The sequence below is a fragment of the Pleurodeles waltl genome, chromosome 4_1, assembly GCF_031143425.1.
Source record: "Pleurodeles waltl isolate 20211129_DDA chromosome 4_1, aPleWal1.hap1.20221129, whole genome shotgun sequence".
Classification (NCBI taxonomy): domain Eukaryota; kingdom Metazoa; phylum Chordata; class Amphibia; order Caudata; family Salamandridae; genus Pleurodeles; species Pleurodeles waltl.
In genome coordinates this window covers 483,811,458-483,826,793 of record NC_090442.1, presented here as the reverse complement: position 1 = coordinate 483,826,793, position 15,336 = coordinate 483,811,458, and the positions used below count along the sequence as shown (strand labels likewise).

General features: G+C 45.3%; 1 protein-coding gene across 2 annotated transcripts in view; it reads right to left on the bottom strand.

Moving 5' to 3' along the window:
• PPP1R12A (protein phosphatase 1 regulatory subunit 12A) overlaps window positions 1-15,336 on the bottom strand; it is a 1,050,482-nt gene that overhangs the window by 556,617 nt on the left and 478,529 nt on the right. For both annotated transcript variants that reach the window (XM_069228775.1, XM_069228774.1), the window contains one exon: window positions 10,518-10,608. In XM_069228775.1, coding sequence (XP_069084876.1) covers window positions 10,518-10,608 — 91 coding nt within the window. The remainder of the gene's footprint in view (window positions 1-10,517; window positions 10,609-15,336) is intronic.

Here is a 15,336-nt window from a genome sequence, read left to right as displayed (position 1 = left end):
CTGGTACTATAGCAATAGGCCATCATCTCTAGGAGGTGCATGACTCAGATTGTGATTTCATGACTGAGGGTGAAAAAGAGGGAGCTGCTGGCATGTCAACACCCTGCTGATTGAGGCAAGCATTGCATGTGACTGCATTGAGTATGGATAGCAAGAAGGACTGAACTTGCACGGGGTGAAGGTGAGACTTGGTTGCAGTTATAATGAATCTCCATACATGAAGTAGGGAAGGCACAGTTTGTGTGTGAACTACACATTAATGGATGTTTGTGCTCTTGATCAGCCAATAGTCGAGGTAAGTGAAAACATTAATGTCCCCCCCCTCTGTTTAGATGAGCGTTTACCACTGCTAGGCACTTTGTGAAGCACCTCAGAGAGGTGGTAACCCCAAAAGGAAGCACTCTGAATTGGTAATGATGACATATTACTAAAACGTCAGAGGTTGCGCAGTTGGTGGTGTAGTGTAGCCATTTTTAATGTAGCTTTTTGCGTGTTTGCTTAAAGTATTAGGCCTCTGTGCACTTTGCCCAAGATGCATTTTATTTAGCCTTGCACTGTTATTTTACAATAACCAGTTTCACGGTCTTGTTTTATTTTCTTCTATCACACTGTTTAGCTTACTTCAACACTGAAGTTCTCAAACAATACATTCTTGCTCGCTCTGTGCTTCAGTTAAGGATACAGGTACATTGTCGATAGACGTGGTAGAAGTTTAGTCTTTAGGGTTCGTAGAAAGTACACATTCTTACATAAGGACGTTTCTTAGAACACCAGCGTGTTAGTTATAAAAACACTTCCTAGTCCTGGTACACGTGAGAGGGAGATTCTGACCAGGAACCCACAACTAGACGCTGACTGCCCTGTTGCAGATGCTTATCCCGATCACAGGCCTTTGCTCAGGTATGAGGGTCGATGTCCTACCGGGGAACCCTGAAAGGCAGGCTTAGAGCTTAACATGCTGTGCTCAAAACAGACCTTAGAAGAGAGAGCGTAATCTAGTTGCACCATGATAGCGTTATTCTTATGTTTCACTCTCCTCGTTACTATTTCAATCCTGTAGTGTGGTCATTTTTATGTATCTTTTGTGCGTTAGCTTCAGGTGCTAGGCCTTTGTGCACTTTGCCCTAGATGTATTTTATTCCTTTGCTCGCAGCATAGAGCCTCTGTGCACTTTGCTCTAAATGCATTTTATTCAGCTTCGTACTGTTATTTTTCAAATAGCCAGTTCTACGGTCTTGTTTTATTTTTTATATCACACTGTTTAGCCTACTTCAGCACTGGAGTTCTCAATAATTCATTCTTGCTCACTTTGTGCTTCAGTCTGGTACATTGCCGATAGACGTGGTAGGAGTTTAGTCTTTGGATTACAGATATACATTCTTGCTTAGGGACATTTTGTGATCACGCTGACATGTTAGTTATAAAAACACTTCCTTGTCCTAATACATGCAAGAGGGAGATTCCGACCAGGGAACTATTATTAAAGATTTGCGTGTCTTTGTCGGTACATATGCAGTTGCGGCATTCCATTCGGACCAGGGCCCTGCTTTTGCCTCAAGGGCATTCAGGGACACCATGACTTCATTGGGGGTCCAGCTCCAGTTCTCGTCTCCATTTCATCCCAATGGAAATTCTGTCGTGGAGCGATTAAACCGCGATTTAAAGCAATCCTCAACAGCAAGAGTCTTAGGTACGGGTCGTAGTTGGCTAACCCACCTGTATGGAGTTCAGAGAGCACTAAATACCTTGCCTAGAAGGTGCCTGGGGGGTCGTACTTCATATGAATGTTCGGAACACAAATGTTTGTTCCGGATCTTGATGGTCCTGGTGTGGAGGCAGCGGAAACGCCTTTTGACATATTATCATGTCACTGTTTTGCAGAAATTACAACAGTTCTGTGAAGATAACTCTTCTAAAAGTGCTGCCTCCACAGGAATTAAAGATGTGCCAGTAACATCTACCGGCTGGATTTCCAGAGTTGGGGATCTTGTGCGTGAAAAGGTCACCGTGAAAAAAGAATTTGGCCCTTCCTATCGAGCACCAGTCCATGTGTTGGGGATACACGGAACGAGGACTGTTATTTTACCACTGTTGCCGGGTGCCAAAGAAAATCGCTTTGTTTCTATTGACAATGTCAAGTTACAACATGTGACCGATTCTGCACAGCAGACCAAGAGGAACATCCAGTAGTTCACGAATCCCTCTCACTACTGGGGGAAGATGTTCCGCTCCAAGTTATCTATACCAACACTATTGCCTCTCCGAGCTTGGGGAGGGTGGATGATGATCTCGCTTTAGTTCCACTCACAACAAATAATTTAGAAATATTTGATCGAGTCACCATGACTACTGACGTTGCGGATGGTGCTATCTACAGTGTACCACCGCGAGAAACACCAACACCTCTGTTGAATACGGAAACACCTTTTACACGAACTGCCTCTAGGTACTTTGCCAACAACAACGATGGTCTATCGGACTCGTTTGCCTCTTCAACTACTGACCCAGGTCCACGTAAGCTGATGTATTGGCTTAAAGATACGTATTTTGTTTTTCCTTGGAACTATCTGTGTCTCTTATTGACTATGTCAACATTTTTTCTCTGGATAGGGTTTGTCATTACCTTTTTTCTGTTGATACATGATCATTTTCTTCCTGAGAGATCAGCGGTTGAACAGGTAGAGGAGGTGTTGAAGCCATATTTTTCATCACATAAGGTTCGAAGAGACTTGTCCTTTGTGAACATTTCTGCAGTGCCAATTCCAGATGGGACTGTGTGGGATAAAGTAAGGTTTGATATATACGGTCCCACTGAGATAATTCAAATACCATATGTCCTAAAGTTATCTATGAATGATATCGTAATACCTGGCATTGTATCTGATGATTGGGATGTGAAGACAATTGATTCCATGATGACTGAATTACAATATTATACTGTCTATGAAAATGTTTACCATTCCAAAAACAATTATGGTGACATGTTTTGTTATAATTGTTATGGGCACCATTTTATACATAAAGCAAGTAGTCAAAAACGATATTTGACTATACGCAATGGGAACATTGCCCGATTCCCCCGCAAGGGACTTCCAAAACGTATTCTGACAAATTTACGTATTTTTCTGGGCATCATCAAATGAATGCTAAGTCATATTATTTTAAGTTAACTCCATCTAAAGATAAGCAAATGTTGTTGATTAATACGAAAAATTCATATACTCAGATTCCTTTGTTTCCCGACTGTTGATTGAAGGTTATGAATATTGGTCAAATGTTGATTTGAAAAGTGTTTGGAGAACAAAAGATTGGCAGACAAAGGGTAGAGAAACATTGTTTAGAGCATGTCTCATTCCCGTCCAAATGATTTTTTTTAAATGAAAAAGTACAACAGACTAGCTGTTTGGGCTTCGCAACGATTAGAGAATTGAACATGCCTAGTATACCTGTCCCTGCAAAAATTAATAACTGGCAGAAATACATAAATGCCACTTTTAGTGAGGTTACAGACTGGGTACATTTAACACTTCATTGACACGTCCGGGCGGGTGGTTATTGTGGCCTATAGACACCAACGGGTGTCATCAACGTTTTGTCACCTCATCAGGGGGTTTCAGGGCGAGTCGGCAGACCCACACTATATATCACCAGAACATGCTGACATAACTACTACATATAGTGTGGGAAAATTGTGCCAACAATGGTTAAGATCAACCTCACTAGATGCAGTCAAGACACATCTCACTCTCCTGTCTAATAACACTGACTTGCAAGATTTTTTGTCAGGCCGAAGACACCACGTAGGATGCGTTTCTTGTACGAAGTGTACAATGAAATATGGAAACTTTCCCAACAGGAGGCTGCAGCCCAGTTAAGGCAAATAGATCAGGAAATTTTGAAAAAGGCATTAGCTGTTGTGGATAATAGAATTCATACCTTGTCCGACCGAATATATACAATTTACAACATTGTTTCTTCTGCTATAGACATTATACGATCTGATATGTCTTCTTTATATCATGGACAAAGTCAGACTCTGTCCATTATGCAGTTGGGTTGGACTCTTCAGACATTGAAGGCAGGTCGCGTTCCATGGCAGCACATCAGTGCCAGGGAGATATTTTTTTCCTTTAATTTAACAACAACAACTAATGGCTAAGAAGGAGGCGACTTATGTCATGCTCAACATTGAGAAATTAGAAAGATTGCCTTTTACCGTGGACGAAATACCGTCTGCTGAGTGGTTGATACACAGGGTTATTAATCTACCTATTTCTACATTACAATTCACTTCTTGTTTGAAACATGTTCCGGTAGGCAGATATGAAAAGTTGGGAGATAGTTACATCCATGAAGTGTGGGCGCTTCCCTTCTTGTACAAATGCCTCAATGGCATGAAAGAGGTCTTTCTTAGCGGTAGTGAATGTGAAACTTCAGTCAGCCATTCAATGATTTGTAAGCATCTGTCCTTGCATGGGGCATGTAATGCCTCGGTTGCGAATTTGGCTTGCTGTCTGAAGGGAGTTCCAGTCCCCTTGATTAAACACACGTTCCAGGTGCTTTCAAACGGCAGCTACGTCCTCCTCAATAGTGAAGACTGTTGTGGCATGCGGGCCGGAATAGTTTACGTTGTCAACAAGGCCGTTACTTGCTGCGGGAATGTGTTGTTTCCCCCCACTAAATTAAGGGAGGTAGCGGGTATATGGCCTCACATTGCTACTTCCAAGGTGAATTTTGACAAGTTAAGTAGACTAAAGGCTTTATTATTTCAAAAGCATGTGGCCCTTACATCTGCACGCGAGACCTACGCACTTCAGGTGGCAAGGTCATCAGCAGAAATACAGTCCCTGTTAAATACAAACTTTCCGAGCCACTTTGGTGAACTCGTGGGATGTAAATTTAATGCATCCAGCACGGCTGGATTGGCACATTTTTTCAAAGCCGTTGGTGTTGGTTTCGTTCACACCTTCTCTTCCATATTTGGTTTAATACCTTCAGCTATTTATTCAATTTTCGAAAGCATTTTAGGGGGATTTCCGATAACTTTGGCTTTATTAGCTGGCATTTTGCTGTTGCTGTTTTTCCGCAATGGCTGCCCCGCCGCAACAAGGACTAATGTGGGCGCTCCCATCAGCGCAGCTGTGTTGTGAACGCATGATGCAGCACTTTGGAGCAACACTCCTGGAACATTTGGGGTGTGACTGGTCTCTGTCATTCAGACCGGTTTTGGATTGTGTGCAGACCGTGTTTCGGTGCCATTGGTGCTTTTTTGACCATGCACTAGAGGTCTGTCTCTCACAGCAACGCCCCCCAGTGGTTGATGCTGATCTGTTGAGGTTCCCGATGAGGGCTCATTCCCAGACATGCGCGCTGCGGCTGCGTTTGCTTCATGAGGCTGATTACAAGATATCCTTCCTGAAGGAAGTTGATATTAACTTGTTCAGGGATGCCGCCTTGGTTGACACTGGGGCTTTGGAACACACCTGCTCCTTGATAGTCTTTGGCGTGGATTTTCTGGTCTTGTCATCTGCCGAAGTGGAGAACCTCCTGCTTTCCATGACCATTGCTTAAATTGGATCTGGTCTAAATTAACACTGTCACATGAATTTGGCTCTTCGACTTCTTTCTAAATTGAGGATTAATGTGCTTTGGTGTCCTCTTGACTTGTTGAAATTCTGTAAGGTTTTAATTATCTTTTAGCGCAGGGCATTTTTTGCTTCAGCTTAAACCACTTTCTACAGACAAGGGAAGGGTGTAGTGTAGCCATTTTTAATGTAGCTTTTTGCGCGTTTGCTTTAAGTATTAGGCCTCTGTGCACTTTGCCCTAGATGCATTTTATTTAGCCTCGCACTGTTATTTTACAATAACCAGTTTCAAGGTCTTGTTTTATTTTCGATCACACTGTTTAGCTTACTTCAGCACTGAAGTTCTCAAACAATACATTCTTGCTCGCTCTGTGCTTCAGTCAAGGATACAGTCTGGTATATTGCCGATAGACGTGGTAGAAGTTTAGTCTTTAGGGTTTATAGAAAGTACAGATTCTTACGTAAGGACGTTTCTTAGAACACCGGCGTGTTAGTTATAAAAACACTTCCTAGTCCTGGTAGACGTGAGAGGGAGATTCCGACCAGGAACCCAAAACTAGACACTGACTGCCCTGTTGCAGATGCTGATCCCGATCACAGGCCTTTGCTCAGGTATGAGGGTCGATGTCCTCCCGGGGGAACCTGAAAGGCAGGCTTAGAGCTTAACATGCTGTGCTCAAAATAGAACTTAGAAGAGAGAACGTAATCTAGTTGCACCATGATAGCATTATTCTTATGTTTCACTCTCCTCGTTACTATTTCAATCCTACTGTGTTGTATGGTTCTGGTTATTGCGGCTCACACCTTGTTATCTAAAATGCAGTTGTTTTATTAAACCAATCTTTAAAACTCAAACTGCCTTTGTCATTTATATATGAAACTACACTGTGTATGAGAGAACTGGTTGGGATCTGAGTGACCACGACTTCCCTGGGAAGCACTAAGATGTCATGCGCTCGGCTGCCCAACTGTCTCTTCCTTTTGGGAGAGATGAGGCACTGCTAGTTAGCCGGAGCTCCACACGGATTTGGGGTGACAAGGGTCCTTCACCGTGGGTTAGACTTAGTCCCCCACACTGTGAACGAACTTGCCGCCCAAAAATCCAGTAGTCTCATTAGGATAATGAGAGCCTACGCGACAGCGGGATGAATTGGGATGTGAAGGTAGGAGTTGCCTCAGGTCTAGCATAGTAATGTAGTCACTGTAGTCAGATTACAGGGATGATATCCTGCAGAGATGTCATGTGGAAATTATACAAATGGATTATAGATTAAGGGGGCAGAGGTCCAAGATTGGCCTAAGAAAGCAATCCTTCTTGGGAATAAGGAAGTAAAGAGTATATGCCACTGATCCGTTGGTGAGGGAGCCCTCTTTCTATGGCTCACTTGTGGACGAGCACCCAGGCTGCTTCTTCTAGAAGGGTGATATTTTCTATGCTAAAGGGGTCACCAGGGGGATCAATATCATAGCTGTCCCAAGGATCGAATCACTGTCCCGCCCCATAAACTATGACCAGTGAGAGGCAGTATAGGCAGTTTCTTCTGCTTCGAGTTGGAGTCGCTCCTGCTAACCAGGTCCCCAGTGCCAGATCTCTTTCCCAAAACTGCACAGTTGTTTCCCCAATTGGCAAAACCTCTAGCACCCTCTGTAAGTCCCCAATAAATGGTACCCCTGGTACATAGGGCCTGGGGTACTGAAGAGGGTCCCCAAAGGCTGCAGCAGGAATTGTGCCACCCTAAGAGGCCCCCTCACCAAGCACATGGCAGGCTGCCTGTCTTGGCGCAGACAAATGTGAAAACACGACATGGCACAAAGCTTGTGTGCCATGTCCCCGAACACTGCATGCAATATGTTTAAGTCATCCCTCTAGCAGGCCTTACCGTCTTAATGCACAGTGAATTACATTTCATGAGAGGGCGTATCTGCAGATATGCCCCTGTTATGTCTGTCAGTTCTCAGACATAGTAAGTGACCAGGGAAGCCATTTTAAATGTGTGTGCTGGACACTAGCCAACACGAGTTCTCCAGATACATGAGCTGCTTTGAAGATAGGTGTGTTTGGTGTCAAACATCTCGTATTGGTGAAACTACACTGATGCCAGTGTTGGATTTACCAATACATGTACCCAGAGGGCACCTTAGAGGTACACCCTGAAAACCTACCAACTACTAGTGTGCTGGCTGACTGGTCTTGACCAGTTCAGCCACCTTAGTCATGTTTCTGAGAAGCCCCACCCTCCCCCCTCTGAGACAAAAGCCTTCAGTGGGTGGAGGTGTTGACCCCTCTTCCAAGCAGGATGGACATTCCAGGGTGGAAAGCTTCAAAGGCCTAGCCGCCTTTGAAATGCAACCCAGGTCTCTCCAGATGGCACAGAGGACCCACCTCTCTGTCCAGATGCCGGAGGTGTGCCCACCTCATGCCAGTGTCACCCGTAAGGTGGACAAGCTGAAGTGGACACCACTTTTTAATTTCCTCCATCTTGTTTTGGATGGAATTAGACCTCCAGGGTCATGCCCACTTCCCAACGGAAGTGGTCACAGAGAGGGTGTAGTCACCCTAAAGGTAGGCAACCAACTGGCTGCCAACCGACACTCCCTGTACTGTGTCTAAATTGAGTATTTAGGTGGCCCCTTGACTGACTAAGCCTAAGGACACTTCGGCGTCACACCAGCAGAAATGGAGAAAAGAAGCAGCTGACATTGTGTCAACCCATCCGGCATGTCTGCAACCCTTGACGGACTCTGCACCAAAAGATGGCTCATCCTGCAGCTTAGCCTCCAGACACACAGGACTGCCTGACTCCCCTGAGCAGCAAACCTCCTACCCAATAAACGCTAGATAAAGGTGACGGCTCTGAAAAGACTCTACACCTTAAGTCACCACTGCACACCGACCCAATTGGGAGTGGAGCTCCAGTGCCAACAAGGTTCCCCAGCTCCATAGAGTCTGAACCCATTGTGTTTTTACCACTCCTGGACTCCCCAAAGTCGACTGCAGCCTCTGCACTGCACGCAGGCCCCCCCCCCTCTCCCGCAGCATCTGTGTTGACCGAAACCAGACACCTGAAGCACCCACCACAACCGTTGACTACGGCCTGATCTCACGTGGGTCTCTGCTGTCAACTACATCCCCCAGCGCTACTGAGCTCGAGCCCACTGTGGTGTCACCCCTCCTGGACTCGACAACAACAACTGCAGCCTAAGACCACAAGACCCCTCAACCGTGAGTGCTTCCGGACAAACTAACTCGATACCAAAGGGACATCCCTGCATCCACCACCCCTGGGGCTTGGTGAAAAGGTCCAAAAGGTGCACCTGTGCCCCGAGCATCCCACTTTTGTTACCTACCCGGACTAGCTTCCTAGCCAGAGCCTGGTTTCCCCTACTGGCATCCTAGCCAGAGTCTGCAGCCTATTTCCACAGAGCCCAATCGCCACTGAAATACATTGGACACGCAACATCGTATAACACCTCTGCACCCAGCTGCCCCAGTGCTGCCCACAGTGACCTGTTGGTGTGGTCCTGACAGTTGCCTAATACTCACCTCAAATCTCAGAGATTGGTCTCTTAAGTGATCAGAGCGTACCTTTTTGCTGAATTTGTTTTTCCTCCCATAGGACAATACTGAGGAACTCTGAGGATTTCCTTACGTTCGGAGATGAAGGGCGATGCAGATTTCTTGCGTACTTCCAGTGAAGAAAGAGGCTATCCATCTGAGGGTGGGCTCCTATGTTGTATAGCCTATTGATGATGCATGGTGGTAGACCGTGTCAAAGGCTGCCTAAAGGTCTAGGAGGATTACAGCCACAGTCGGGCCCCCGGTCAGTGAGGCTCAGATGCAGTCAGTAGCTGCAAAGAGGGCTATCTCGTGCTGTGGTTGCTGCAGAATCCAGACTGGGAGGACTCAAGTAGGAGGTACCATTCCAGATGTGAGGAGAGCTGCTGGTTGATGTTTTTTTTCCCTAATACTTTGGCCAGGAAGGGGACCAGGGAAATTGGTCAGTAGTTGAGTTCACTGGAGTCTGCCAACGGTTTCTTAAGTAGGGTGTTCATTTCTGCATGTTTCTAGTCCTCGGAGAAGGCGTCTGTGGCAATTGAGGTGTTGAACAAGGTGGTGAATATGTGGCTAATTCTCGCCTAGGTTGAAGATGTGGTTAAAGGTGTGGTGAGGGCATTGGTCGGTTGGGGCTCCTGAGTGGACAAAGTTAAGTGGACACAATTGATGGAGGCAGTGTCCCATGGGGCAAGCAGGCGCCATTCGGTTAGTCTGATGTCTGTGGTGGTGGTCGGGAGGGGAACTCATTTAGTCGGTTGAAGCAGTCTGCGGCCTTGGGCTGGGTTTTTGAGGTTTCTCTAGATACCGGCAATCATGTTGTGCAACTTTCTCGCAGAGTTCCTGTGAGGGGGTAATGTTTGTTGCAGTAGAGGGGTTGGGTAATTCTTTGACGATGTTGAAGAGTTCTTTGCTGCTATTGGAGCTTGATTCGATGCGTGAGGCCAAGGCCTTTTTCTTTGATATTCTTGTCTGTCTGTGATAGTGGTGGAGGGTTGTCCTGAAGGCGGTCTTTCTGGTTATGTCCTTACTGGTGCACCATCTCCTTTCCAGTTGTTTAGTGTCGTTTAGCGGTTCTGAGGTCAAACAGAGCACAACCTCTTTGACAGGACAGAGTTTTCACTTTTAAAGAGAGCCCAGTTTAGTACACTGACTAGTTTTTGCTGTCCGTAAGAAGGGAAAAGCTAGGAGATGTAAAAGTGAAGAGAAAAACAACTAATAATGCACATTTTCACTAAGACCAGTATGCCACACGAGCAGTTCATGATAAATATATAGCAAACTTGATGTCCAATTACAAATATCGCAAATAACAAAATCTTGCAATATATTTATCATTTTTTGAAAGGTGTACAAAATCAAGATATTGAGCAACGTACCTGTGTTGACCTTCTAGACTGCCTAGCTAGCCTGGACCTGGCTTTCCTTTGGGATTCAGACTCCTCATCTCTGACAGGAGTGAGGTATGACCTGAAATAAAAGTGAAATATAAAAGGTAAATTAAGGTAATAATTGAGATGCCCAATATAGCCAAGTAAAATTTTCTCATTTAAAAAAACCTCTAATATGTAACAGATTCAGTGATCTTGGAGATTGAGAGCTAGCAAAAACTCAAGAGTTATCTCAAATAAGGACAAGTTAAAGAAGGAGACACATACAATGTCGAACTTAGTATAACATATGCCAGTTATGGATTTTGATCTAAGGGAAATAAATTTTTTCATTTATGGAGGAGTCAAGGGCGTCCAAATTAACATGCAGTAACAGAAGTAGCCCTGAACAAGAGTATCATATGATTAGAGCAGAATCCTTTTTGGGAGATTTTAAAAGATTTAAATAATTGCAATGTCATGGAATGAGTTTTCTTTACACAAAGATCTCTAGGTTTACAATTAGTATACTTAAAGGGATGTGCCTACTCATGTTTAGAATCCATGAACAGATTTCAGTATCTATAGACAGGACTCAATCTGGGGTCAATTAAAGGGTACATGATGCAAGGAACCAATGAAGTTCCTACAGCTCTAAAATATGTGGGATGGAAAGCATTATACTGCACCCTTTTCTTGGTGTCCCAAAAAGTGAACGGATAAGTAAAGAATGTTATTTTTATAAGAACAGCTGTACTGTGGACATCTCCGTTATCAACCCAGATGTTTGGCCAGTCCATCTGGTCAGGACTGAGGTGACTTCATCAAGTAAATTTCTTTTTAGCATTTGTATGTCCGACTACTTTTTTGTACAGCCTTGAAGCAAGTTAAGACTTTCTGAATAAATGTTTCTATATGAGAGGCCTTAATAGAAGACAAAGTCAGAGTCATTCCTGAAAATGAAAGAAAATAGAATCTGAGAGCTATCATTGTGTGGTGACTGGAGGACAGGAAATTTATGTGGTTACAAGGTCACGGAACAAGAGAGCTTATTGCTTCCATGTCATCAGCATTAGCTATAAATAAAGAAATAGCCAGAAAGGGATGAGAGGTCAATGGAGTGCTAAAGGTACTGAACAAGTTAAGGCTCAGAGAACAGCCATGTCAGCCAACAAAAAATAAAGAGAATTGTTGTGTAGGAAAGCTTTTCCCTGTAAAATATAAACAAAGGATTGCAGGAGTACTGCTTTAAAGTGCCCAGATCCAGTCTGCATCAGGGAAAGACAAGGTTAGATCAAGTATGCACCAGAAAGATAGTTAGAGAATGTTAAGTAGCCTGTTCGTCTGATGGCTAATTCAATCACAGTATCCTCAGCTTGTGAACAGATATCATGATAGAACCTTGTAAGGCAGTGGTGCTGGGAACAGACTCAGACTAAAATGTCTTGCATTACACAGCAGGAAAAACACTCTTCTCGAAGGGCTGACTGTTAAGGCAGTAGTGTTTTGTGAACCTGTTCACCGACCCTTACGTAGCTGCCTGGCAAATGTCCAGTACAGGCGCTCCGCATGTCAGTGCAACGAGAGAAGCTTTGGCTCTGGTGGAACCAGTTTTCATGGCTTCCAGGGACTACTCCTTTGCCAGTGCGTAGCAGATCTTTATGTAGAGAACAACCCACTAGATGATGTTGCTTTTGCACACTGCCTTGCCCTTCTTCACTCAAGAAAACCCTATAAAAAGTTGATCATCCACTCAATGTTCTTTGGTGCAATTGCTATTAAAGCGTAGAGACTTTTTACGGTTCAAAAAGTCAAGTGTCTCTTCTTCCTTAGAGGGATGAGGTGGAGCAAAGAATGCCAAAGGACAATAGCCTGCCGGACACAGAAACAGTGACCACATTTTGGTTGAAAGCATACCTGGGTCGTTACTGCCAACTTATGCAGGTACAATAGCTATGTAAGATGGGTTGAGAGAAAGAGCCTGCAGCTCACTCCCACACCTAGCAGATGTTATGACAATGATAAAGACAGTCTTCAACGTCAGATGACTGAAATAAAATCTCTAAAGTGACTCAAAAAGGGGGCACCTAAAAAAAAGTGAAGACTACGTTCAAGTTCTAAAGGTGCCTCTTAAAGCCTCTTGATGAAAAAAAATGTTGCAAAGATTTCAAAAATCTCATCACAACAGGTGATTTATGTAATGAAGGTTTATTCGTCAACTGCCAAAAAAGCAAAAAGAGCCAATCAGTAATCCTTAACAATGCTCAGAACAAGGACTTGCTGGGCCAGGGACAGAACAAACAAAAAAAAAAACTTCAGTTAAATTAGCTGTCAGTTGCCATACTTCATACACCGACTTTGTGGAACAACCTCAGTGGGATGATCAATAGAGGTTAAGATCCACTGTTCAATCTCAAAGTATGGTGATACAAATTCTGCAGGACAAGAAATGTCTCTGCTGAACCTCTGTTGCAACAGAGATCATCCCTGAAGAAGCAGTTTTCTTGGAGGACAGATCATGTTCAGGTGTTGCGGGTACCACGTTCTGTTATCCCAAACAAGTGCCACTAGGGTGATTTGGACGTTCCCCCAGTTTCTTCGGCACTCAAAGCAGGAGAGCCAGTGGCAGGAAGGCATACAGGAGTCCCTGGCAAAGTCCTAGGGTCTGACACAATTTTCAAGTATGCTCCAACTCCATCTTAGGTACTGTTGGTCAGCAATTTTTCCCCAAATTCATGCAGAATCATTTTAACGTCTGCCTTTGTTGCAGATGTTGTCTGAACCGTGAAAGTGTCAAGTCATTTAGCAAATGACAGACATAACCCCTGATGCAATATCACTCTGGAACAAGTGTTTATGTATCCCCATTTCAACATCAAATGAGAGCAAGTACAGAATTACAACAAAAATAGTGTAGTCTGAATTGACATCCTTGCACCTTATGTTAATGAGGACACTTTTGGGACATACACCTGGATGCACAATCTATGTCAGACATTCCTAAATGTATGTTAAATATTCCAATCTCTGATAAGACTTGGCATTTAGAGGCTACCGCTTGACCATTTGTCAAGAGAGGTCCATTGCTCAGATTACTGCACGAGATTCTGTCAGAGACAGTCTCACCTACTGCTGACACACTTCAAAGATGTTACATCTCGCCTCAGCTGATAAAGCAGAGCCTCAGATGAAGGCACCAGGTCACTGTAGGTCACCCCTATGGTAGGTCCTCTCAGCCCAGAGGGCAGGGTGCAGGTATCGGTGTGTGAGGGCACCCCTGCACCAGCATTGCTATCACCAGTCTTACAGGGTTTCCCAGGTAGCCCAGCTGCTGTCACCCCTCAGACAGGTTTCTGCCCTCCTGCTGCTTGATCTGATCAAGCCCAGGAAGGAAGAACAAAGGATTTCCTTCGGGAGAGGGAAGTGAAACCCTCTCCTTTTGGAAATAGGTGTGACTGGCTTAGGAGGGGTAGCCTCTCCAAGTCACTGGTTTTGCTTTGAAGGGCACATTTGGTGCCCTCTGTGCATAAACCAGTTAACACCAGTTCAGGGACCCCCAGTTCCTGCTCTGGCGTGAAACTGGACAATGGAAATGGGAGTGACGACTCCCCCGTACATCACCACCACAGAGGGTCCCTGGGTTCTGCCATATTGACTCCAAGGTTGGCAGGGAACTCTGGGAGAATCTGAGTGGCCGGGCCAGACAGGTGACATCAGAGGCACCCTCTGATAGGTAGTTACCTGATTAGGTGACAAAGCCCCCTCTTTGGGCTATATAGGGTCTTCCTCTGGGGTGGGTCCTCAGATTCGGCTTGCAAGATTCCAGCAGGACTCCTCTGCAACCTCTGCTTAGACTTCTGGTCTCCGGAACCACGTCTGGACCCTCTAGGAACCTACAAGCTGCAGATCCACGAGGAAGACCTTCCGCAACATTGTATTTGGAATTCCTGCCAGCATTGCTACATTTCCCTGGCCGTGAGTCCTCAGAAGACTGCAGCTCTTCAGCCTGCACAAGAACCACCAATGTCCCTTGGGGTCATGGCATCACTACCCTGTAACTACAGGTATCTGGTTGCAACGACAACCGGCTGCGTGGATCTCCCCTCATCCTGAGTGGCGTGGGTCCTGCATCACGGGTGGTGGTCCAGAGAGTTTCCCTTGGTCCTCTTTACCAGCAGTCATGCTTTGGTGGTGGTAAGTCCTTTCCACTCCACTAAAGAGAGCACCCCCGGGCACTGCGTCCTTTGCAGCTTCCAAGGCTTGTTGCTTCACCTCCAAGGGGAACTACAGGCAGCGTGTAGCTCTAGTCTACAGCACTCCTTCCTGCAACTTCTGGACCTCTACGTGGTCCTCCGGCGGGGTGGGAGCAACTTCTGTGGTGCTGCGAGGGCTGCTTCAGCAACTTCTGTGTCCCTGCCCTGTGTGACATCTGTGGGTGCTGCTTTTGCTCCTGGGGTCCTTCTGTGACGCAGAGGGTCCCCCGTGACTCCCCCTCCTGGGTAGAGTCCCTCCTGGACCTTGCTGGTCCCCAGCAGCACCACTTTTCCTCCAACCGCAAGTCTGCCTCTGCCAACGCCTGTTGGTGGAAATCCTTCACAAACACCCATCTGCAATTCAGCTGCCAGTATGTGACACCTTTTGCATGCATCAGGAACTCTTCTCCAGCTTCTGTGTTGCAGTGCTGACCTGTCTTCCTTCTTTGTCGACCAACTCCAAAAGGTAGAAGAGGCGTAGAAGAGTACCAAGTTTATAGACAACAAGGAGGAAGAACAGGCACAGACAGCAGTTTCCATCCGAGACACCGACTCCGAAAAAGACTCGGAGGAAG